Raw genomic sequence first — 27,766 nt, 5'->3', positions numbered from 1 at the left:
CATATGACAATAGTTATATACTACTACTAATATATATATATATATAATCATTATTACCTGAACGATAGAACAATTGTGACAGACAAAAAGAATACTATGATGGAATTTTTATGACCCATCAAATTGATGGATATTGATTAATTGTATCACAATCAGTATTTGAAGTGAAACAATTCATAGATAGATAGATAGATAGATTCCTAAGTCAAATCAAGCTATTCATGACTCTTTATCACATTATACCTGCTTTGAAGTACAAATTATTCTGAATAAAAGCATGCGCTAAAATAAGAAAAGTAAAACAATTTCCTAAATCACCTGAATCAGAATTACTGCAATCAATGAATTTGTTTTGGGGATTTTTGCACCAATCATGAAAGCACTTCTGAGCTTTCTGCTGGACCTGATGCTCCTGATCCTCTGGATTATAATAGACCCTCACAAGAAATTCGTGATACTTCTCTGGTTTGAGGCTGGACACCTGCAAGAAAATGAGAATCAAAACTCAACCTGTTAAACATTCTTCCTCAAACCAGGAATGATGATTTCACTTACCCAGAGATGAACTCTGGTATCTATCTATCTATCTATCTATCTATCTATCTATCTATCTATCTATCTATCTATCTATCTATCTATCTATCTATCTATCTATCTATCTATCTATCTATCTATCTATCTATCTATCTATCTATCTATCTATCTATCTATCTATCTATCAACTTAATTAAGCAGACGATCTAATGCTCAAGAGAATCATAATCATGAATACTAGTTCAGTATGACAATGTTGGAGAGGAGTCAGATTTCTTACCTGGTACTTCTTCATCTTGAAAGCTGTTTTCAGGTCACTCTTGCTGTAGAAATGAACATTATCAATAGGCTCCTTGCCCACTTCACCAAAACCCATCTCGAGAACCTGAATGAGAAGTGTTTTCAGAAAGGACAGATACAAACTGTAAAAAGATGAACAGTACAAAACTGACATTTAAAATAATAATAATGATAATAATAATAATAACCGTTTAAACATACATAAATTTCAAAGTCTGTTGCCTTCAGTTTGTTTTCCAACAGCATATCATCCCAGAGACCCTTCAGTAATTTCTATCACAATATATGAAAAAAAAGAAAAAAAAAGCAAGAAAACATTGAGAAGGAAAATGTACACTCGAGGTCAGTAAGATATATTTTTAAATTGATACTTTTATTAAGCATTCATTAGCATTAAATTGATCAAAAATCAAAGTAAAAACATTTATAATGTTACAAAAGATTTATGTTTCAAATAAATGCTATTGTTTTGAGCTTTCTATTCATCTGTGAATCCTGAACAAATAAAATGTATGTGCTATAATAAAAAGAGTACCTTATACACTTCAATCTTGACGGCTTTAACAGGCTTGGCTTTCAAGCTGTCATTCTGTATCTCCTAAAGAAATTAAGGATCAGTTATATGCAAATACCACATTAAATATGAAATTAGTAAAACAACTAAATATTAATCTGGAAAAAAACTGCCACATTATGCGTGTGAATATCAAATAAAAAGACACATCTTAATATAAAACAAAATATAAATTTACAGCTAAAGTAAATGTCATGTGTTTATTCATGTATGGATAGTAGATAATTTAATAACCAACAATTCACTGTAAAATCCAATAGTTTACCTTACTTAGATTTAATTAGTTATCTTTACTTAGTTGTTATACACTGTAAAACCCGACAAGTTAACTTAACTCAAACCGTTTGAGTAAACAGATTGCCTTGATTTAAACCCTGTAAGTTTTAAAACTTTGCATTTAAGTAATTAAGTGATTAACTAAGTGCTGATTGAGAATTAGTGATGAACAGCTGCTGTTAACAAACAGAATCACTGAAGAAAAGAGAAACACAAGAACTACTACAACTGACTTCAGACACAGTCTTAGATGAAATCAACTGAAATAAAATACATGAAATCTCTCAAGATCTGATTAAACAACCCCACAAACAGCATCACCAGCTCCACTTATTAATGACCAGACTGACTTGATTTCTGTCAGACGTCTACAGAAGATCTTATTGAGAATGAACTAAGGTTTAGATGTTGATTTATTGTTTCATCTGAAGTAACCATGTTAGAGATCAGTGTTTGCTTTAGATGGGCTCTTGACCCTTGATTTCTGTCTTAGTCTTTTCTCTGGCTGTTATAACCGTGTGTTTCTAAAACACATTTGTTGTAGCTATACATATATATATATATATATATACTCTCAGAAAATAAAGTACAAAATTGTACCTTTAGGGGTACAATATCTTGTCACTGGGGCTGTACCCTTGGCATAGGGTACACATTTGTACCCTTGTGATTTGTATCTTAAGAGACCAGTTTTGTACCTGTGGTGACAATTTTGTACCTTTGTTTAACAGTACAAAAATTCACCCTTCAAAAAGAGTACAATTGTTGACTATAATGAGATATTATTTATATATATATATATATATATATATATATATTAACACACACACACACGCTGAATTAAAATCAGAATTTAAAATTATTTTCATTTTAAAAACAATGTCTAACTGTAACACAGAAATGATCATCTACTGAGTGAGTGTAATTTGCCTGAAAATCCATTTCATCTCCTGGTTTCAGTATAATCCTTTTTTTATCAGCCTTGACACTGCATGCACTAAAGTGACGCTCATAGGACAAAGGATCCACATGGTGTCTATGTTAAAGCGATACTTGATTTGCCAAAACAATGGAATAGACTCAGAATGCAGTACATCTCGACGTCGGTTACTTCTATGCCTGCTTCTGATATTTTTTGAAGGACCTCCTTGGTTGAAAGCCCTGTAAGAACCAGAGGTGGGTAATCCAGGGGCCGAAGAGTAAAAGTCCTGCCATATTTTTGTTCCACCCATGAACTCACCATCCGATTTCAGCAGATGAGGAACCAAGTCAGGCCTCAAAGAGTTAAAGTTAATTAGATAATTGTGTACGAATAATTTCAAATCATTTCATGAGGTATGAAAAGTTATGTTTTGGAAGTATTTTTTTTCATTAAAGTTTAGATGACTGTGAATTTAAATGTACATTTTATCTCTAGGTTATATATATATATATATATATATATATATATATATATATATATATATATATATATATATATATATATATATATATATATATATATATATATATATATAAATTAAAATAACATGAACAAACTATACTAATATTAATAAAGTGTGGCAAGCTAGAATATTCAATTTTCCAATGGCTGCAAACTGATTACCTTGTTGGTCTGTGTTGAAATACTATTCTGTTAGAAAATAAACATATTTAAATGTAAAACTACATTTTAAAATGATGAGTGTTATACATTAGACACTGTTGCATTTTAATCTTAATATCAACAACAACAAAAAAAAACAAAACAAACTACAACAACAAAAAACTATGGATGATATCTCCACAGGATCTCATTAGGTTATTCTGTTAATATGTCTATCTTGTAAAATGTTATTAAAGTTTGGTTAAAGACCGTTCTTGACTCATCAACTGATTAATGTATTTGAGTAAAATATATATTTAAATGATTAAAATATTTTATAGATACCACTAGAATAGTCGCCTAGTCTTCTGCAAAAATAGAATTAGACTTCTGCTTTTTGAATACAAATGATGCCTGGCATCTAAAAGAATTTAAACCATTAACAAAACAAATCTTAGATAACATTATTATATACTTTAGCAGTAAAGCGTTTACTTTAGGTAGGTAAGCTTTTATTTGAGATACAGTGGTTTAATATGAGTTATTTTTCATTGCTACAATTGCCCCCAAACACTCTTACAATTTTCCCCACCAAGGGGTTAACTTTATAGTCTTGTTATTAATTTTTGCACAAAGTAAATCTGTTTTATTGGGCCAGTAGGGTACCTTTAATTTGTCTTCATTTAGTCGAGCCTCTCCCACAAACTTTGGCAGCCGTCTGTTGACAACACCCTGCAGAATCCTTTGGGCTTCAGCCAGACCTGGATTTGAGTCTGGCGGGTTCAGGATCTGATCGGAGATGTGATCTGTTAAAGGACAGGGGAGATGGCTCATTGAATTTGACCTTTCAGCAAACAAAAATCATTATTATGTTTATGGACCCAGCATAATATGACGTCAAATTTAACCGGTAATTTAAAACAAAAGTCTAAATCATTTAGATAATAATTTTTCTTGATCTGTACCCATGCTTTCTCTGACCTGTGAGTTTGGTGTACTCTAGCATGTCGTCTACGGCATCTGAGATCTTCCTGTCTGGACTCAGCTTGTCATTAGCTTTTACAAGAGCATCGTTAATCCTAATGTACAAAGAGAAACACATGTAAAAGGCAGTAAAATCTGGGGGAAATGTCATAATGCACGCAGAAGATTGAATATAATATAATAAATGTTCTCTTTCACACAAAACCCACTTGACGTCAATGATGTAGCCGATCTTGTGCTGAAGAGCCTGACGATGAAGAGTGTATCTGGTGTGAAACATGCCATAAATGTTATCTGCCACCTGTGAAAAAAAGAGAGAGACAGGGACTAGAACTTTTATATAAAAGTGATCAAATAAAATGTTGATAAGAATTTGAAAAGAATAAAACATTAATGACTAAGTTTTATTGTAAAATTTTATATAATGATTAAATTTGGTTATGAAAAAGATAATAAAATTGTATTGATGTTTACACATATGAGATGTTAATGTACAATAAACACAAACTGCTAATTTTTTGACTCAAAACTAACTTCCCAATTTAAAATATGAATAATAGTTTTCTTCCCTTCTGAAATGGCCAGATTTGAAAGAGGTGAATTGTGATGTCCCAATTCCCTTCGACACACCCTTAACATGTGTCACTGTCATGTGGAAACAAGAATGATCTGAACAACTCATATCTGCTGGTGAGGTAAAGAAATAAATTTTGGGTAAAATGATAGTAATAATAATAATAAAATAAATAAATTGCTTTTATTTTATATACAGAAAGTGATCAATGATCAATCTCTTCTTAATGACTGGAGTTCAGTGATTCAAGTCCTCCATTTTTGCCAATCTCATAATATCAGTGACCTAATTTACATCATGTTTTCACTGTGTTAACTATGATTTAATAATTTAATGTGATTGCAGAAATCATGCTGCAGTAAGAAGAGCACTGTGATTGTAACGTGGTGTGTTTCCTATAATCAGAATTTGTGATCTGCATTTACCCAAACAAGTGCACACACGCACACACGCACACACACACACACACGCACACACACGCACACACACACACACACGCACATGTTTGTTTTTGTGTAAAGTGTGTTCACCCCATAGGTGTAATGGTTTTTATTCTGTAGAAACTGTATATTCTATGGCCATTCACCAACCCTACACCTAACCCTAACCCTCACAGGAAACTTTGTGCATTTTTACTTTCTCAAAAAAACTAATTCTGTATGATTTATAAGTGTTTTGAAAAATGGGGACATGGGTTATGTCCTCATAAGTCACCCTCTCCTTGTAATACCTGTGTCATACCCATGTCATTATACAGAGTTGTGTCCTGATATGTCACAAAAACATGCCCACACACACGCACACACACACACACACACACACACACACACACAGCAGTGAGTAGTGAACACACTCACACACCGTGAACACACATCCAGAGCTGTGATCAACCATTTTTTCTGCGGCACTATGGAACAATTCAGGATTCGGTGCCTTGCTCAAGGGGACCTTAGTCATGTGTGGAATGGATTAATTTCCTCCACCTACAAATCATGCCTTTACTGAGACTTGAACCCACAACCTCCTGGTTACCAGAGGTGGGAAGTCCAGGGGCCAAAGAGTAAAAGTCCTGCCATATTTTTGCTCCACTCTGAACTCAGCAGCTGAGGAGGAACTTTTTAAAACACTGTTTTAATGCATAAAGCCACGCACTTTCACGTTAAACGAGCTTTTAGAATGTCCCAATTATTCATATGTGAATTAATCTGGTCAAGAAGAGTAAACTTGCAGCAGCTAACATCTCTTGATTCAATAAATCAGACATAGTAAGTCAAGTTAACAATAAAAAACTGCATTATAGTCAAGACTTTGTAAAACTGTACAGCGTTTTTAGCTTTTTAAACAGCATTCTCCGTCCTACACCAACTACGCACACATTTCCTATTATGTAAGTCTATGAAAGACGATTGAACCAATCAGAGTAGGTATGCCCCGCCTCAATCTGCAGGCTGCACCCGGTTGCTTCTCAGTACTTTTTTTAAAGAATAATTGAGAAAACTTAAGTAAGCACATTCAATTATCTAAAGTGTAAACTGTCTGTTAGTTCAAGACTTGTTTCAGCATAGCACAAATGTTTGCTGTGAAACAGTATTGCAATTGGTTAGAAGCAAATCTATCCAAGTTTCTAAAAAAATTGTGGTGCCAGTTTTTTTATCTTCCAGTTGATTTCTGTGCTTAAAGTCAGTTGTAGTTCTTGTGTTTTTCTTCAGTGATGTTGATTGTCACTTAATTATCTCATTGACTTTAACTCAGGACTTGACTCAAGACTCATTTGTGACTTGGAAGTACACTGTTAAAAATCGGCCAAATTTTGACAGTAACATACTGTTTTTCATTAAACAGTCGACACTCAGCGGCTGTGTCTCAAATCACACCCTGCACTAATATAGTCCACCTGACAGAGAGAATGAACACTAATGAGTGAATTCAGACAGTGATCAACAGCTGCTGTTAATGAGCAGAATCACTGAAGAAAAGAGAAACAAGACACACACAAGAACTACAACTGACTTCAGCCACAGCCTTAGATGAAATCAACTGGAGATTTAAACAATCAACAAACAGCTTTACCAACTTCACTCATTACTAACCAAACTGACTTTATTTCTATCAGATCAGAGATCGTAGATCAAAAGAACTTATTGAGAATTACAGAGATTTAGATGATAATATTAGTTTCGTTTGACGTCACCATTGTGGAGGTAAGTGTTTGCTTTAGTTGGGGTCCTGACCCTTGACTTTTGTATTTTACATTTTTGTTTCATTGCTGTATTTGTATCTTTATGGTACATCTGTTACAGCAATGTTAATTTTGATAATAAAGTGATTATGGCTGTTTCTGTTGGGTTTTATGTACTAGACTGACTTAAAGTGTCGCTATAGTAATCAAATATTAATTTGGTGTTAAAATATGTGAATTGCACAATCTTTTGTTTATTCAATTTTATAAGATTGAAAAGTAATGTAATAACCAGAACATATGGATTTAACGACAGTTTGTTTTAAATGGGGTGCCAGTAAATAACTGTTTTTCTACAGTTTGTTTCCTGTTTATTGCTGTTAAATTATGTTTCATGCTGTTTTGTTCTTCATCTTAAATCTTTAACCCTTTAAACCCCACAACAAAATCCTCAGTTTTAAATGAACACTTATAATGTGTACACACTACAGAGTGTTTGAGTAATAATGAATTAGTGAAGTTAATGAGCATTAGTGATGAACACCTGCTATTTAAAAACAGAATCACTAAAGGAAAGAGAAACACAAGAACTACAAATGGCGTCAGCCACAGCCTTGAATTCATCAAATCACTCAAGATCTGATTTAACAACTCCTAAAACAGCTTCACCAGATTCACATTACTAACCAGACTGACTTTATTTCTGTCAGATGTCTACAGAAGATCTTAATGAGAGTTAAATAGGTTTAGGTGTTTTTTTTTTTCACTACCATGATGGAGATCAGTGTTTACTTGTGTTGGGCTCCTGAACGTGACTTTTCAACAACTAAGGTTTTTTTTTTTTTTTTTTTAATGCTGTAACAATGCGTCTATAGAACTTGTATGTTTTGGAACTTGAAAAACAAATCAACTGAAGAAATAAATCTGGTCTTGTTGTTTATAGATTGACAAGAACAAACACTATTTTTGTTCCAATCCCATGTCCCTTCTCTTATTGAATGTTGATATTACAGCAAAATAAGAAACACTGCTGAGCCTTAAGTTATGAAAGACTGTTAAGAACATTTAACTCATTAAAAAAAAAAAACTTCTCTGACAGGTAGACAGAAACATCAAGAATCAGCGTATGAATCACAACAATGGTGACAATCCACAAAATAAATAAACAGATCAGTTCTGAACTTCACAAAACATGCTACTAAAACTTAAGACAAAAGAAAAATTATAAGCACATAAGACTTCAAGAAAATAAGTGAACAATTCAGGGGCATAATTTATTCATGCCGCAATGCATGCTGGGAATCATGGATGAGTTTTATCCTGTGCTGGTACCCAGCATGCATTGCATCATGAACCTTTTGATTGTCACCATTGTTGAGATTCATATGCTGATTGTTGATTTCTCTCTTTGAGTGTTGTGGGGACTGCTGCCCGAAATACTTAACTAAAACTAGTCGTTAAATCCATAAATACTGGTTATCACACTACTTTTCAATCTTACTAAATTGAAGTGTCATTCACTCAAATATTTCAACACCAAATTAACATTTGATTATTATAGCAACAATTTAAGTCAGTCTAGTAGATCATGCCTGTTAGAAACAACCATAATCACTTGACTATCAAAATTAATACTGCTGTAATAGATGCATCATAAAGATACAAATACAGCAATAAAACAAAATGGAAAGTGTAAAAGTCAATGGTCAGGAGCCCAACTAAAGCAAACACTGATCTCCACAATGGTGACGCTAAACGAAACAGTAACATTATCATCTAAATCTCTTTAATTCTCAATAAGATCTTTTGATCTCTGTTCTCTGATCTGACAGGAATAAAGTCAGTCTGGTTAGTAATGTGTGAAGTTGGTGAAGCTGTTTGTTGATCGTTTAAATCTTCAGTTGATTTCATCTAAGGCTGTGGCTGAAGTCAGTTGTATTTCATGTGTTTGTCTTGTTATGTTTTTTTTTTCTTCAGTGATTCTACTCATTAACAGCAGCTGTTGATCATTGTCTGAATTCACTCATTAGTGTTCATTCTCTCTGTCAGGTGGACTATATTAGTAAACTCATGTAGGGAATAGTGAATGAGGGTGTAGGGTGTGATTTGAAACACAGCCGCTGAGTGTCGAATTTGAACGTTGTTAATTTACGATATATAGCAGCAGGCTACTTCTCGAAAACGATGAATATTACCCATAATGCACTGTTTTAATGAAAAACAGTATTTTACTGTCGAAATTTGGCCGTTTTTTTTACAGCGATTTTTAACAGTGTAGTAGATCGTGCCAGACAGAAACAGCCATAATCACTTGACCATTAAAACTAATATTGCTGTAACAGATGTACCATAAAAATACAAACACAGCAATGAAACAAAATGTAAAATACAAAAGTCAAGGGTCAGGAGCCCAACTAAAACAAACACTGATCTCCACAATGGTGACACTAAACTAACGTTATCATCTAAATCTCTGTAATTCTCAATAAGATCTTTTGATCTCTGATCTCTGATCTGATCTGACTGAATAAAGTCAGTCTGGTTAGTAATGATTGAAGTTGGTAAAGCTGTTTGTTGATTGTTTAAATCTTCAGTTGATTTAATCTAAAGCTGTGGATGAAGTCAGTTGTAGTCCTTGTGTGTGTCTTGTTTCTCTTTTCTTTAGTTTTTCTAATCGTTAACAGCAGCTGTTGATCACTGTCAAAATTTGGCCGTTTTTTTACAACAATTTTTAACCCCTTACTAGTAACCCCCCTTTTTTGGCATGGAGACCGAAATTACATACCCAAAATAAAAAGGTTTCTGCTCATGATTCTTTCTGACTAGATACATAACCAACCTTTGTTCACAAAGCTGACACTTTAAAGTTTACTGTTCAGGAATCAGAATCACTCAGACTGTTATGATAATAGAGATATATAAGCTCAAACATAAAAACAAAAATAAAAATATTAAAAACATATGTTTTAAATGTATTTAAAAAAATGTTGATGTAGGAAATGAGTTTGAAAACACAGTGTAGCTAAGGCCACAAGTCTTCCAAGACTTCATAAAAAATTTCATAATCGAATCTGTAAAACTGTGAATTTTATGAAATATTTTCTAAGGCCATGTCATGTGCTGTTTTTAGAGAAGGCTAATCAGATTGATTTATGGCCCTTGTCATCTCTGTAAGATCTCACATGTAAACTTTCCTGTGCTCTTTGTGTATGTTTCACTGTTGAAAACTGCCCGAATCATGATTGTATTGTTCTCACCAAACGGTTCTTTCACACCTCCGCCAAGTATGACACATTATCCGCATTATTCTTTTATCATTATTCTTTTGTTTTTATTCCACCTTTATTAGCCTTGATTGTGGTTTTTCAGGCTTTACAAAGCAACAAAGCAGCGATCTCACTTCAGTCTCTCTTTGCATTTAGCCCTTATTTATCAAAAGTCTTACTATAAAAATACAACAAAACATTTTCTTACGACCTTACGTGAATTATTGAGACAAAAATGCATTATGAAGAAGAAAAGCACCTGCTATTAGTAGCATTGGTGCTAACGTTAGCATCAAGCTACATCTGACAATTTATGAAATTATTAGTACACGTTTACTCAAAACTCACTTTAAACCCCGATCGAGTGTTTATAATAACTTCCTTTAGCGATCAGGGGTGGAATTTGGTCGTTTACTGTTGTAAAAATATGTTATTTGTAGCCTTTTTCATCGCTGCACAAGTTAGCATTTCCGATGTACATTTTCGATTTTTTTTATAAAAACGCCCCAGATCTCAAGAAATTCTCATACCAAGCTTTACTATCGTAATCGCGGGTTTATTATTCGGATATTTTGTGTGTACAGAGGTGTTTCAGTGTTGTTTTGGCCAGATAACTACCAGGAAGTGTGCAGGAAGCATGTGACACGATGGGGCGGTGTCCAGATATGAAACTCTAAGATTGATGTTTGAAAGACCCAATCAGAGTCTGAGTCACACACCGCAAGAGCTGTGACTACTGCACGCACACAGAGATCGCTGGGAGAGGCTGTTTATCATCTGATCGCGTAAATCCGTGGAAAATGAATAGAAATGACGATTCTGTCTGAAGAAATATGAAGTAAACATCAGTAAATATATCCATATATCTCCGCAGATATGCATCTTTGGTCTGTAAATCCTTATTGACGCTGTTCAGTGAGTCTATTGTGAACACAAATAAACCGCTCTTGACGTGACTGAATATGAGTGAGTTGTGAATTTCTATTCAAAATGTGGCATAATACGGATTTATTATTTTGCACTCCTGACATAAATCACTAAATATCTGTCACTGCAACAATGTTTTATCAAAATATTGGTCAAATATCGAAGCTTGAGTCTTTAAACTTTCCATTGATGCACAGTTTGTCCAGATGAAGTAAGACAGTGATGTTTAATGTGCTGTGAAAGTGAAACAATAATAAACTGGGGCCGTCAGCGATGTTTGCACGCAAAGGGGTTAACAGTGCAGTTTGTTGCCGTTAAGTCAAGGAAAAACAGTAATACACTGTAAAATGTAAATGTCAGATTTACCAAATGAAAAAAAAAAAGTTAATTTAACTAAAATATATGTGAACATCCATACAATTTATATATATATATATATATATATATATATATATATATATATATATATATATATATATATATATATATATATATGCAAAGTCATACACTGATAATGAGAGTGATGGCAAGATGAAGCTTCATGAAGCTTTTAGCTTTTCAGCCAAGTGGTTCACAAAAGTTTTAATTTTGGAAACTTCATTTGCTCACAATACCACCTGGTGGCCAACAGGAGTAAAAACAAGCAGATATATTACAGACAGAGGTGTAATGTCCAGGGGTCAGAAAGTATAAGTCCTGCCATATTTTTGTTCCACCCATGAACTCAGCAGCTGAATCCATTAAATTGCCCTTTTTTCTTCTAAATAATTTAAATGGATATCTTGAAGGTGTCTCTCTTTGGTTTGTTAAATGATGTTCAACAACAACTATATGGCCGGCAGCCATATCACCCTGGAGCCCAAGACCGGTTGCCCACTGAAGCTAAGCAGGGCTGAGCCTGGTCAGTACCTGGATGGGAGACTCCTGGGAAAACTAGGTTGCTGGAGGAAGAGGTGCTAGTGAGGCCAGCAGGGGGTTCTCACCCTGTGGTCTGTGTGGGTCCTAGCGCCCCAGTGTATTGGCTCCATCACTCTGTCTCCTCTCCACCAGTAAGCTGGTGTGTGGTGGGCGTTCGGGCGCAATATGGCTGCTGTCGCATCATCCAGGTGGATGCTACACACTGGTGGTGGATGAGGAGATACCCCCTGTCTATGTAAAGCGCTTTGAGTGCCTAGAAAAGCGCTATATAAATGTAAGGAATTATTATTAATTATTATTATAACTACTACTGAACTACAAAAAAGTCATATTTATCAAATATTTCTGTAATGCTTAAATGTTCAGGAAAAAATTGTACAGGCTCAGGATTTTAGACATGAGCACTTACTGCATTTCGTTGCCTTGTACCTACATGTGCAGTGACAATAAAGTTGAATCTAATCTAATCTAATCATGTGATCTTCAAAAGCGGTGACAATAATTATTCATGCTACAGTGCATGATGGGAGTTTTTACTATGGTGTTACCCAGCATGCACTTCAGCATGAAGCATTTTGTTGATTGTCACCATTGTTGAGATTCATATGCTGGGTCATGATGTCTGTGCGTCTTAGAACAAGGTTTCAAAAAATGTATATCCATTACATATATTAGATTACAAATCAATTCTTTACAACTATTAAAACACCAGTTCATTTGCATGTGGCAGTTCCACAAAGTATGTTATTAAAAAACCGTACATATGTTGAATGAAATAAAATTATTTTGGAAATAAACAGGCTGATGCCTAATAATTAATTCATGTAAAGCCAGTTAGTAACAGTTTTTTGCACAGCACATGTACTTTTATAGAGAAATCTCTAACACAAGCCAAAGGTCAAGAGCCCAACTGAAGCAAACACTGATCTCCATGATGGTGGAATCATTTTAACCAATAAAACATCAGCATCTGATCTTCTGTAATGCACAATAACAGCAGGTGTTCAGACTAGTTTGTGACTTGAAATGAATGACTTGGTGTCTCCTCTGATGAAATCAGCTGCTGAGTTCATGGGTGGAGCAAAAATATGGCAGGACTTTTACTCTTTGGTCCCTGGACTTCCCACCTCTGCCGGTAACAAGTCTGAACCATTAGGCCATGTGCTCAGAAGACATGACTGCAGCGCTGTAAATGTTCATGCAGTAGGAGTAGATCTACATGTAATGCTATAATCATCACTTTTCACAATGAGTTAATCTGGGCAGCTGTAAAAGTAAAATGCAGTTTGAGAGAGCTCCACATGTAATACTTGTTATATGCAAAGGTTTTAGCCAATCACTGCAGTGTGTGTTTCCATTGATGTCTGACAGCAGACACACCTATTCCAACAAAGTGTTCAAATCAGATGCTAAAATCAGGGCAGAAAATAACCATTTATTTCCAAATTATGACTGCTTGCAAAGTTTAGCCAAGTTTCTTAGAAGTGGCCAGTTATAAAGTGTTGAATTGATGGTGTAAATGAACAGGTGAATTAACAGGTACCTTGTCTCTGAAGCAGATGTGTTTCCTCCTGTTCACCTCACACACTCGAGCAGATTTTAGCAGACGCTGAGAGTCAAAACCACATGGAATGCCGAGATAATAACAATCTCTAAACATAAAATAAGAGAGGAATTACACTAACACAATAACTGATAAAACATGAATACACTTACAATGGGCCACATTTATTCTTTATCTTCAGCTGTTCAATACCTGTTCAAACCATTTAAATATAATTTTAAAATACAACTAACCGAGCCAAATAGTCCCATTTGTCCACATCAATGCCGTTCACTTTATTTGCCACAATCTCATACAGGAAGGATTTGTCCTCAGTCCTGCCCTTCATTGACCACTGCAAGATGGGAAATATTTTGAACTTTAACACTGTATCCTGATAAATGCTGAAACAGCAGCTTAAGCACATTTTACCTTGCCATCCTTTTGTCCTTTCAGAATTAATTCCTCAATGAATTTGATGTCTTTCTGTAAATCCAGTCCATAGAATTTCATCTCTTTGTCCAGTCCATTCCTCCTTTTCATGCAGCGAAACATGTCAACAGATGCCTGCTCATGCTTCAGAAGATCAACATAAATACTCATCAGTACAATTAAAGTGTACTCATAAATGACTAGTGCTGCCAATCAATAATAAAAAAAACTAATTAATAACACATTTTTCTGCAATTAATTTTGATTAATTATATTGTCACAATTTCACACTGAATCTCCAAATGAATGTAGAGATTTTTCTTTTTTTTATTAGTTTAATGCCATCTTTTTACTAACTAGCCTGCTAATGAAGATACCAATAATGCTACTGATGTCTCTATTAAATTCACTTTTCCCTCAGTTTTAGTCATTAATTACAGCCATTCAACATAACAGTATAACTAAAAGCTATTATTTTTTGACAGTTAAAAGGCAGAGGTGGGTAGTCCAGGAGCCAAAGAATAAAAGTCCTGGACTAAAGATAAAATATTGAGCATTTTAAACTTTTAGAACTACGGCGCACAGTATTACTATAATATTTACATTGAATGTAAATATAACAAAAAAACAAAATGTATTTTTTACATATTTGTGAAACCTGTCATTATGTCCTGACGGTAGAATATGAGACAGATAATCTGTGAAAAAATCAAGCTCCTCTGGCTCCTCCCAGTGCTCCTATTGCCATTCACAGAAATACACTGCTCCCGGTAAGAAACAACCAATCAGAGCTGTGGTCCGTAACTTTTTTGTGTACAAAATTTACATAGTAATGCATGTGTACACCATGAATCCATTTTCTAAACCATGTTTTTAGACTGTCCTGAATCACTAGGGTACACCTTTAATAAGTGTTTATATTCTGACCATTTTAGATTGCTTCGGGGGTACCGCGGCGGAGTAACCCAGTACCTTAGCAGCTGAGTTCATGAGTGGAGGAAGAAAATAGCAGGACCAACTCTTTGGCCCCTGGACCACCTACCTCTCTTTATAGGCTTTGAAAAATATAACTTTTACGTCAACTTAAAATAATCTTCACATAAACTATAAATCGTATATGAATGGACTATAAAATGTATATAGTTAAAAAAAAAACCTGATGCATGTGACATGGCTCTGACCCACATATGATTTTCTCCCAACTCTTCACGATCATTTGGGCTTTTAAACTCATTTAAGACTGTTTATGAACTGCACATTTTGACATAATTGTATGTGTGTTTTTGTCTATTGAAGCACTACTGGCAGTCTGTCTGAAGAGGGTTTCTGTGCACGTGCTTGTGCTGGATGCCTGTGTTCACAGAGAGCTGCTTCACAAACAGAGCACCAGTACTGAATAAACTTCAACTTCTTTTGTGTTTTATTGTACTTAATAGCATTGTCACATAGTCTAAAAAAAAACCCAAAATGATGCTGTAATTTTTTCTTTAATTTAATAATTGCGTTAAACTGAAAAAGATTAATTGCAAAATGAACATGTTAATTCTGACAGCCTTATTAATTAAATAACCTTGCTTTGTAGTGTATATTAATTTTTATTATTATTAGTCAATGCTCTCTGAAGAAGCAACATTGTCATGAATTTTTGACAGTTTTGACATTACTTAAAGTTGAAGACATTACTGCCTTTTACTGCTTCCAGTTTGCACTTGTACTACAATAAAGGCAGTCACAGTCATTTTTCATTCAATTACAGTAAAATAAAAAAAACAGATTCATGTTTTATGAAATAAAATTTTTGATTTGATGTTTTATGCAGCTCACTGACTTTGAAATAGCCTGCCATGTATATTATCATATATTTGTATCTGTACAGAAGAGTTATGATGCTTACCTCCCAATGCTTATCTGAGAAAGGAAAGAAATTTTAGATATCATGTAAGGCAAATTTAACAATGAACATACATACACCGACTCAGATCTGACTTAGATCTTGAGAGATTTAAAGTATTTTATTTTCAGTTCATCTAAGGCTGTGGTTGAAGAAAATGTAGATGGTGTTCTTATTTCTCTTTCTTCCAGTGCTTGTTCACAGCAGATGTTTGAATTATTACATTTGAGGGACATCATACCTTTTAAAAACCTTCCTCCCACTGGGCAAAGTTACGTCCAGTGTACGTCTTTTTATGTCTTTGCTAACGTTGAAAAGACGTCAACTGAGGAGCCAGAATGAAAGTTTTTAAGACGTCTTTTTTTGACGTCTTCTGTACGTCCGATTTAGACGTTCACAGAATTCCTTACAAGGTTAAAAACTAGTCCAAAAGTGGTCAGTGGACATATTTTCAACATCATTTAAGGTTAATTTAGGCATAATTTATACTGTTTCAAGACCAATTCAGGATAATGTTCTAACAATGTTATCAAAAGACATTTTTGCAATGTTTTTAGAGAATTTTATCCTACCTTTTAATAGAACATTCTGGAAAGTAAATTAAAACTTTCCTCTGAAAATATTCACTGAACATGAAAAATTTCTAGGTGGGTTGTCTCTGGATGTTGTAATTGTGTGTTATTAAACACTCTCATTGTGGCAGAGATTAACATCTTGCTCTTAATAATGACAAATTTTTACTCAAAATATTTTGAACGCATGCATTTTTTCCATCTTCATAATAAGCAAGTATTTTGCTCTTGGTGCCTGTACTGTAGAATCAAAAGGTTTGAGGGCTATAAAAAAAATAAAAAATAAAAATCTAATTTAATGAACTCAGATACTTACATGATGACTTTTCAACAAAGAGCTGAAAACACCTGAACTCCTTTAATTTCACCTTCATTTGCCAGTAAAACACACAGTTACAACAACCAAAGACAAACTAACACAAACTAACACCTCTGTTAATTCTCAATAAGAGCTTATCTATATGTCTGACAGAAATAAAGTCAATCTAATGAGTGAAGCTGTTTGTGGAGATGTTTGATCCTCCTCTGCTGAGATCTTCAGAGATTTAATGTCTTTGATTTGCAGTTGATTTTACCACATGCTCAATCGTTAGTTATTTCATTATTTCATAAATATTATTTTATTTTCTTGATTTTAGGACAAACACAGTGTCTGAAAATTACATTGAAATAACATGACTCTAAATCTAATGCATCCTGAGAGTGTTGATTTGGTCCAGAAACAGTATAAATTATGCCTAAATTAACCTTAAATGATGTTGAAAATATTTCTACTGAACACTTTTGAACTAGTTTTTAACCTTGTAAGGATGTTCTCTGAACGTCTAAATCAGACGTACAGAAGACGTCAAAAATAGACGTCATAAAAACTTTCATTCTGGCTCCTCAGTTGACGTCTTTTCAACGTCAGCAAAGACATAAAAAGACGTACACTGGACGTAACTTTGCCCAGTGGGCTCTATAATGTCAAGAAAACTGGACATGTTTTATGTTCCCAGAACCAACACTCAATATTTGGAGAACATTTTTGTAACAAAATTAGCTGGGTACTCATTTACACATTTGCCAGTCTCCACACACACACACACACACACACACACACACACACACACACACACACACACACAAATGACTACACTGATTGAATAAAGACCACAATGCTTATCAACAATGGCAAAATATTTAGTTTGTTCTCAGATTTATTGCTGAAATGCCAAGCTGAAATCACTGAAGTGAGAAAACTCAGACACTCACCAGACCGGACTTTAGGGATGAACATGCCATCAAACAAATGAGAGAACGGACCATGACCTGAAAGGACAAAGTAACATGTTTATTATACATAATTGTTTTTATAAGTTCAGTTATGAGTCTCATTTAAAAAAAAAAAAAAAAAAAAAAAAAACCTTAAAAGAGAACCATAAGAAAAAATAAATAAAGAAAATAAGAGTTGACAGGGCAAATTGTTACCCCACTCTTCATATGATAACTATGGGGGGGGGGGGGGGGGTGGCTGCAACAAATAGCAATTGAATACACACCAGCATGCTTTTAACAATTTCTCTAAATTGTTCTATGTAAATATTCACATGAATGTTTGGTACTCACCCATGTCATGGCACAGGGCAGCGATCTGAACACACAGGAAATCCTTTTTCTTGATGTTGAGTTCTGGCTGATTCTCATTTAGTGTCTTGAGAAGACAGCCTGCTAAATGTGCCACACTAACACACACAAAAACAAACAGTGTTAGTGTATTTTAAGGAAAATAAATGTAAAGGTGCAGTACAAAAAAAAAGAGGGAAAAATTTACCCAAGTGAGTGTTCGAAGCGAGTGTGAGTGGCACCCGGATACACTAGATGTTTCGTTCCCAGTTGTTTAATGTATCGAAGTCTCTGAAACTGAGGAGTGTCAATCATTTTCACCAGCAGAGGGTGCAGCTCAATGTTACCATGAACGGGGTCATTGAAGATCTGCAGGACAGAGAAACAGTTTATAGAAACTGACCTAGAGAAAACTGTCAGAAGCAGAAAGAAAAAGGATTTAATCTGAAGTTACTTTGAAAAAATAATTACACTTTTAAATGTGACATTCATTATGGGCTTGTGTGAGGTTCTTAGTTTAATTATAGCCTAAATTGTTAAAGAATAATTTTAATTGCTGTTTAAAATATCCATCTTGAAACAAGATGTTAAAATGTAAAAGAATACAATTGTTTCAGCATGTCACTATTGTTGAGATTCATACACTGATTCCTGATGTCTGTTTTTCCACTTGTGTCTTCTTTAATAATAAATGTTTTGATCTGAATCAAACATTTAGGATGTGTCATGGGTCTGAGTTGGCTAGTACTATATTGTAGACAAAATTAATGCTAATAAACATGCTGCTCAAATTAAAACCAATACATTTAAAGCAGTGTAGTATTTAAATAATTTCAGCAGATTGCAGGTCCTCATTTTATGTCAGACTGTGGCGACAGCAGCGTGGACGTATTGCTCACATAATGTATCTAGAATAACAGGAAAACATATAGATCTCATGACAAAAAATTGTTTTAACTACATAATTATATTGTTTTTACAACATAACATCTCGTTATTATGAGAAAATATGTTGTTTTAATGAGAAACGGCTCGTTATTATGAGAAAATGATAACAAGCATACATCTTGTTATTACGAGAAAAAATGTTTTTTACGAGAAAAGATGATGTTAAAATGAAATAACATCTCGTTATTATGACAGAAGTGAGTGGAAAAAACAATATGTGTGTGGCAGCAATGCGTCACCGTAGATTAGTATTCTGATGTGTCTCAGTCTGTAGAATCATTGAGCTGCCATAAAAAAGTGAAATAAAAGCAACTAATATCATAGGTCAGACTGTAGCAAATCAGATAATCAGGTTGCCTTCTGATGATATTTTAATCATCAGCAAACAACCAGCATCATCTACTCACAAAACAAACATAACAGCCAGAGAAAAACATTTAAAACTCAAGTGTAAAATACCTTTTATCAGAACATTCTTGGAACTAAAATAGAACTTGCCGGTGAAAACGTTCCCAGAACATGCAATGTTCTTGGAACATTCTTAGAACATTAACATTCCTAGCTGTCAGCTGACAGTCCTTACAAATATATAAATAAATGAATAAACAAATAAATATTTAAATAATTAACAAACAAACAAATAAATAAATAGTTTGATAGAGACTTGGACTATGAAGTTTAGTTACAGATAGTAAAGCTTGGGTTTACATATTATAGGGATGTACATTTATATGGAATATATTTTCTCAAATGGGGTCATGTAAGGATGAAAGAACTGGAGATACTTTGATCTCCTGAGAAACAGGACAATACAAACATACACAGTCATATTCGAGACACCCCACAGAGTGGAGGAGCAGGAGACCTCTTTCCCTTCTGGCCATTTGTTTCATTTTAAACCCCTTCACCCATTCTTCCTTCTACTCAGTCTGCTCAAAATGATTACATGAAAATGTCAATGCAAGTGAACTAACACTCATGTCTAGTATAATTTGAAATGTTTTTGGGGCAACTGGTACAATGGTCCCAATCTTAAAAAAAAAAGTAGACTAAAAGATAATACAGATCCTAAAAGATAAGGTATATTATGCTGTAATGGGAGAGCCCTTTTACAGGGTCCTCCATGTAAATTACCTTCTGTTCGCTTTGAGGTGTAAACTATCCCGGTCTGGGACCTTGGTTAAGGCAAATAACAACTGTTTGTTCATGCCTCATTTGGGGGATGTTTTATCTTGGTTTTGTATTTAAAGGATTGTAGCAAAAGGATCAGGGCAATTCTGTAGCCAGAAAGCCTGTAGTGTGTTGAGTGTCTCTTCACTTCATACTATGTTTTTTCCAAGGTGAGGTATGCATATTTTACTTTTAGATTAATCTTTGAGAATTTGATGTTTTATATTGATATGATTTGATATGTTTGAATTGGGTATGTAATTGGCAGAATACATATTTACCTGACTGATAATAAATTGTTACATTTGATTTTATTCTGTTTTACTCTATAATTATTGACTCGTATTGTACGTTGAATCCTTGCTAGTTACATGAGAACCTGAAAGAATTAGTTAATATGAGATAAAGAGTTTAACTAAAATAATCAAATGTCAGAATACTAATTAGAAACCAATTTGTATTCCAACATAAATTGGAGGTAATAATAAAATGAAGTCAGAAATGGAGTCAGATAAGAGTTTAACCTAAATTGAATAACTCTTTGCGCTGAAAAGACAGAACACATTCCTTGGGCCATGTGCCTGGACCTTACAGTCATATGATGCAATTTCAACTGTTCCTTTCTCTTTGGAGTGTTACAAACGCTTGGTGCATAAAGTAGATTTGTAAAGTTGACTTGGAAGGAATGACTTGTTTCCTCCTCTCAGCTGCTGAGTTCATGGGTGGAACAAAAATATGGCAGGACTTTTAGTCTTTGGCCCCTGGACTACCCAAATCTGGTTCTTACAAGGCTTTCAACCAAGGAGGTCCTTCAAAAAATATCAGAAGCAGGCATAAAAGCAACCAGGCTTTCTCAAATCTTGTCCTGGAGGGCCAGTGCACTGCAGCGTTCAGCTCCAACCCTGATCACACTCACATACTTGTGATTTTCTAATGATCCCAAGGACATGATTAGCTTGCTCGGGTGTGTTTGATTAGGTTTAGAGCTAAACTCTGCAGGAAAGTGGATCTCGTGGGCCAGATTTGAGGATACTTGGAAGTAACTGACGTCATTTCAAGTCATTCCTTCCAAGTCACAAACTAGTCTGGAGTCAAATCCCAAGTCCTCAAAGAGTTAAAGTTAATGAGATAATTAAGTAACTAATTAAATGATGATTGTGCATTAATGATTAACACCTGCTGTTCTTGAGAGTCTGATGAAATCATCTGCTGAGTTCATGGATGGAGCAAAAATATGGCAGGACTTCTACTCTTTGGCCCCTGGACTACCCAAATCTGGTAAGAACCATGCGTAACCGTGCTATGACTTTGTCTCCACTAAAAGAAAGAAACAGAAGAAACCAGACGTACCATACATGTACCTTGAGGTCCAATAATAAATCCTATGATGTACGTTAGTCTAGATTGTACCTTGGGGGACAGAAATGGACACCTACTGTACCCCAGAGGTGGAGAGTCCAGGTGTCAGAAAGTAAAAGTCCTGCCACATTTTTGCTCCACCCATGAACTCAGCAGCTGATTTCACCAGAGGAGGAAACAAGTAATTCCTTCCAAGTCACAAACTAGTCTCAACTCAAATCCCAAGTCCTCAAAGAGTTAAAGTCAATGAGATAATTAAGAGACTAATTAAATGATGATTGTGCATTGGTGATGAACACCTGCTGTTATTGTGCGTTACAGAGGATCAGATGCTGATGTTTTATTGGTTAAAATTATGCCACCATCATGGAGATCAGTGTTTGCTTCAGTTGGGCTCTTGACCTTTGGCTTCTTGTGTTAGATATTTCTCTGTAAAAGTACATGTGCTGTTATAAAACAGTGCAATCATTGCTTTGCAGAAAACCGTTACTAGCTGCTTCTACATGATGAAGTAATTATTAGGCATCAGCCTGTTTATTTCCAAAACAATTTTATGTATTTATTATTAACAAATGTTCAGTTTTTAAATAACCTACCTTGTGTAACCGTTGGTTTAATCACTATAATGAATAAATTTCCTAATGTATGTAATAAATATATATTTTTGAAATCTTTTCCTAATAAGATGCACCGACATCATGACCCAGCATATGAATCTCAACAATGGTGACAATCAACAAAACGCTTCAAGCTGAAGTGCATGCTGGGTAACACCATAGTAAAAACTCCCATCATGCACTGTAGCATGAATAATTATTGTAACCACTGTTGAGGATCATATGATAAGTGCTCATGTCTAAAATCCTGAGCCTGTACAGTTTGTTTCCCCCCCATTATTTAAGCATTACAATAATATTTGTTTAATAGTTAAATTTTTTTGTAGTTCAGTAATTGCTGAACATAATTTAACAAACCAAAGAGAGACACCTTCATGAAGTTAATTAAAATGTTTTAGATGAAAAAAGGGCAATTCAATTTTCTACTTCAAGCTTTTCATTCAGTAATGTGTTAATGTTTACTACGTAACACAACCGCAAGTGTTTAAAAGCAAATTACTTTGAATTATTAAAATGGTCAAGAGCCCAACTGAAGCAAACACTGATCTCCATGATGGTGGAAGGTTTTTTTTTTTCTTTTTTTCTTCCAGTTGATTTCATCCAAGGCTGTGCTTAAAGTCAATTTTAGTTCTTGTGTTTCTCTTTTCTTCAGTGATGTTGATTGTTAACAGCAGGTGTTCATCACTAATGCAGAATTATCATTTAATTAGTCACTTAATTATCTCATTGACTTTAACTCTTTGAGGACTTGGGATTTAACTTGAGACTTGTTTGTGACTTGAAAGGAATGACTTGATTCCTCCTCTGGTGAAATCAGCTGCTGGGTTCATGGGTGGAATAAATATATGGCAGGACTTTTACTTTCTGACCCCTGGACTCTCCACCTCTGCTGTACCCCTATTTCTGAAAGTGAATAGGTTATACTAAAATGTGGTTAATGTGCATGTACCCCTAAATAATTGTACCCCTAAAGGTACAATCACACATCACACCCTACACCCTCATTCACTATTCCCTACATGAGTTTACTAATATAGTCCACCTGACAGAGAGTATGAAAACTAATGAGTGAATCCAGACACTGATGAACAGCTGCTGTTAACGAGTAGAATCACTGAAGAAAAGAGAAACAAGACACACACAAGAACTACAACTGACTCCAGCCACAGCCTTAGATTAAATCAGCTGAAGATTTAAACAATCAACAAACAGCTTAATCAGCATCACACATTACTATCAGGCTGACTTTAATTATGTCAGATCAGAGATGAAAATATCTTATTGAGAGCAATATTGATGATGCAATGCATGCTGGGTACCAGCACAGGATAAAACTCATCCATGACTCCCAGAATGCATTGCGGCATGAATAAATTATGCCCCTGCATTATCCACTTATTTCATTGAATTCTTATGTGATTGTATTTTTGCTTTTGTCTTTAATTTTAGTAGCATGTTTTATGATGTTCAGAACTTAACTGTTTATTTTGTGGATGGTCACCATTGTTGTGAAAAGTGTTGAAAAGTCACTGTTCAAGAGGCCAACTAATGTAAACACTGATCTCCATCATGGTAGTGAAAAAAAGCCTAAACCTCTTTATCGCTCAATAAGATCTTCTGTAGACTTCGGACAGAAATAAAGTAAGTCTGGTTAGTAATGTGAATCTGGTAAAGCTGTTTTAGGAGTTGTTTAATTAGATCTTGAGAGATTTGATGAGTTATTTTATTTAAGTTGATTTCATCAAGGGTGTGGCTGAAGTTGTAGTTCTTGTGTTTCTCTTTCCTTTTGTGATTCTGTTTGTTAATAGCAGGTGTTCATCACTCATGCTCAATCATCAATTAATCACAGAATTAGTTTTTCTACAGTTTGTTGCCGTTAAGTCAAGGAAAAAACAGTAATATACTGTAAAACATAAAGGTCAGATTTACCAAATGGAAAAAAAAAAAAAAAAGACTAAAATATTTGTGGACATCCATAGAAAGATATGCAAAGTCATACACTGATAATGAGAGTAAACACTGAACTTAACTGTATTAATGTGTTTTTGCACAAGGGAGATCTGTTAATGTAGTTTTGTTGTTCACCATTGTGCTGGAGATTAGAGCCTGTGCTTCAGTCAATGATGAGACACAAACACTGATTTTCTGCTGCTTTATATAAAGACAGTAAATGTGGAGTCACTGATACAGTGATGATCTCTGTGTTAAGTATTTCAGCACATACATGTGTGCTATAGCTGACAGTGAATTGCAGTCATTTGAGTAAAATTAAGTATTTTAGTTACTTTACTACTTCACATTAAGTGTTTGCAGTGTTATATTAAGGAAATATTACTTCTCAATGGACTCAAATGAAATAAGTTTGTAGTACTAACATCATATGAATGCTAGTTTTTAAACTCAAATTGTTTAAAAAATAGTGAGTTAATTTCCATGGTAGAATTTATGGTAAAATACTGTAAAAAAAAATTAAGAGTGGTATATTAATGGTTGAGAACTGTAAATTAACAGTACTTTACTGGCCACCCTGCTGCAAGTAAATTACTGTTTTTAACGGCACAGTTTTTTACAGTGTATATATATGGCACTATAAATAACAGTTTTTTCTACAGTTTGCTGCTAAGTCAAAAAAAAAAAAAAAAAAAAAAAAACAGCAATATACTGTAAAACATAAAAGTCAGATTATGCAGATAAAAAAAAGTTAATTTGACTAAAATATTTGTGGACAGCCATAGAAAAAAAAATATGCAAAGTCATACAGTGATAATGAGAGTAAATACTGAACTCAACTATATTGTGTTTTTGCACGAGAGATCTGTTAGTTTAATGTAGTTTTGTTGTTCACCATTGTGCTGGAGCGTAGAGTCTGTACTTCAGTCAATGATGAGCGGCAAGAACTGATGTCCTGCGGTTTTATATAAAACAATGAATGTGGAGTTGATATAGAGATTTTAGTTTTTAGTTATTTTACAATTGTACCTTAAGATTTTGCAGTTTCATTCTAAATTCCAATAAAGAACCTTTTTTTGTGATTCCATTCTTTTAGAAACCATGCACAGGAAGCATATGTACATTTGGTACTCCGTGCAGAGTCAGCAGTACAGTTGTATTATAATATAATGGAGAATGGTCTGGCTGCAGACTAGCATCTCCTCAGACGCAGCTTGGGGGTCTGTTTGCGCTTCTGTTAGTGACAACACTTGCAATCTTTTTATCTTTTTTTCTTGAATTGACTACTGAACCTGAAAGATAAATAAATGTTTTATTATTTAATGTCACTTAAAATAAGGTTACTAAACCCTTCTGACTATTTTTTTTTATTTTATTTGATAATTTAGTGGTTCAGCCTCAACATTTTTCTTGTTCTTCAGGTCAGAACATAGTTCATTCCCATTCCCTTAAAGAAATATTTAAACTTTAATAATTTACCATAACTGAGAAAATTGAATACAACCAGCAAATACAAATAAAATAAAAAGAAAAATTGCCAGAAACAACTTTTGATTCTTATCTGTGAATGACAATACACCAAGATCTGTTTTTATTATTGTGCGATGGTTTGTGGACCCCCAAGCTGTTGACAAGTCAGGTGTGTTTTCCTCTGTCCTGATGTGAGAGTTATGGAAAGCTGCCAGCTCCAATATGGTGGTGATGCTGATGTGCGGTCGAGCGGCCAATGAGGCGTCTAGGTATTTATGACTATGTACATGTATATTTTAGATGAGCATGATGTGACATTTGCCAATCAGATTCCTTGTTGCTTTTATGTTGCACCACATGTTCACAACCAATAATTTAGAATAGACAGAATTTTCCTTACTTTAATGATTATAAATATATATTTTCACTGAATTCAAAAATTGAATTCTTGAAAATTGAAAATGGACTTGGATGGCATTCCAATAATATTATGAAATTGAATATAATTTTGCTATAATTTCCCATAGAGGAGATTTTCTGCCTTCCTCTTAATGCTTCACTTGCCTTCATGATGTCCTTTGAAAAGTCTAGGGAGTTTTTCTGCAATTCCTCAGCGATTTTGCTCACTGCAGAGAAAGCACATGCAATTTTATACCTGTTAGAGATATACTGAGTTGTTTCAGATTGAAAACAAAAATCACTGTACATAACAAAATTATACGCATATATTATATATTAGGGGTGGGACGGTTCAAGGAAAAAAAATACAAATAAAAAAATAAAAAAATAAACAGTGCGGTTCTCCACACACGGTCCGGCACGATCCAGAAAATCTGACAACGCATCTGTAATAGGCTATGGTTTCTTATAAATAACACGTAATAGAAAAACGGGATGGCTAATGTATGTTTCTGATGATGGACGCGCATTCTGGCTTCCCAATACATTAGCTAAAACAACAGCGAGGAGAGAGAGAGAGAGAGAGAGAGAGAGAAACCTTGGACAAATTCTTGTTCACATATGAAGTCATATTTATTCCGTCATCACCCGGGAGCTGATAGCGCGCGCACAGGTGAGGTCTTAATAGACCACGTTAATATGTGCTTAAAATAAACTCAATTAATTAAGCTTTGCCAGTTTCAACATTTAAGAGCCAGAAGACTTGAGCTCACGCACACAGTGAGACGATTTGTGCATGCGCTCATCCGATGCGCGCAAATTTTACGCTTTCTCTGGAATATTGTGTTTTTTGAAAACTGTCTTTCTTGGAAAGTATCCTAAAACAGAGCGTTCTTTTAAAGTTACAATCTTTATATTAATCAAACAGCAACAAGAAAGAAATTACGCTCTGCTCTTGATTGAATAGCAGTTGTTTATTTACTAAATATAATCATTAATTTATAGTCAAATATCCAATGCTGTATAACATTTGATTACTTTATTCGATATATGTACCTAATGCTAGACCTAAAAAAATAAAAAAAATAAAAACTGAAAAATCACTGTTTATTTTATTTTTATCTTTTGTATTTATTTGTGGTGTTGCTTGTAGTTAGGTAGAATATTTTTTTTCTGTATATACTGTATATATATATATATATATATATATATATATATATATATATATATATATATATATATATATATATATATATATATATACAGAGACAGAGAGAGAGAGAGATAATTATCTTTTTATGTATAGTTTTTCCATAAACATAGCACATATCGAAGTGTACCGAAACTGTAACTATAAAAAAGTTTAACGGTTCCATCCCCAATGTGTATATATATATATATATATATATATATATATATATATATATATATATGTATATATATATATATATATATATATATATATATATATATATATATATATATATATATATATATATATATATATATATATTTGAAAACTATTTCCATCACATTTAATTTGACTGCATTCTGATTTATTTCTAAAACTGTAATTACAGCTTTTTTTAAAAAAAATATCAAGCTAAAGCATTTATTCACTTTGTTCATGTATATATATAGTTTTATTTTGTTTTGTTTTCTCACCATCTGTTGCACCTTCAAATGCAGACAT

At 34.0% G+C, this 27,766-nt stretch overlaps 1 protein-coding gene across 1 annotated transcript; it reads right to left on the bottom strand.

The window, feature by feature from the left end:
* Window positions 1-53: 53 nt before the first annotated feature.
* LOC127948413 (deoxynucleoside triphosphate triphosphohydrolase SAMHD1-like) lies at window positions 54-27,766 on the bottom strand. Its single transcript, XM_052544847.1, has 17 exons — window positions 27,739-27,766; window positions 26,239-26,300; window positions 18,369-18,529; window positions 18,164-18,279; window positions 17,810-17,866; window positions 17,426-17,439; window positions 14,093-14,236; window positions 13,915-14,015; window positions 13,661-13,769; window positions 4,463-4,554; window positions 4,251-4,348; window positions 3,936-4,075; window positions 1,370-1,432; window positions 1,036-1,107; window positions 815-919; window positions 369-481; window positions 54-57 (listed from the first exon to the last, which is right to left on the bottom strand). The coding sequence occupies exons 1-17, from the start codon at window positions 27,764-27,766 to the stop codon at window positions 54-56; spliced, it is 1,479 nt and encodes a 492-aa protein (XP_052400807.1).

This window comes from Carassius gibelio, chromosome B1 (genome assembly GCF_023724105.1).
Source record: "Carassius gibelio isolate Cgi1373 ecotype wild population from Czech Republic chromosome B1, carGib1.2-hapl.c, whole genome shotgun sequence".
Lineage (NCBI taxonomy): Eukaryota > Metazoa > Chordata > Actinopteri > Cypriniformes > Cyprinidae > Carassius > Carassius gibelio.
This window is presented reverse-complemented; position numbering and strand designations above follow the sequence as displayed.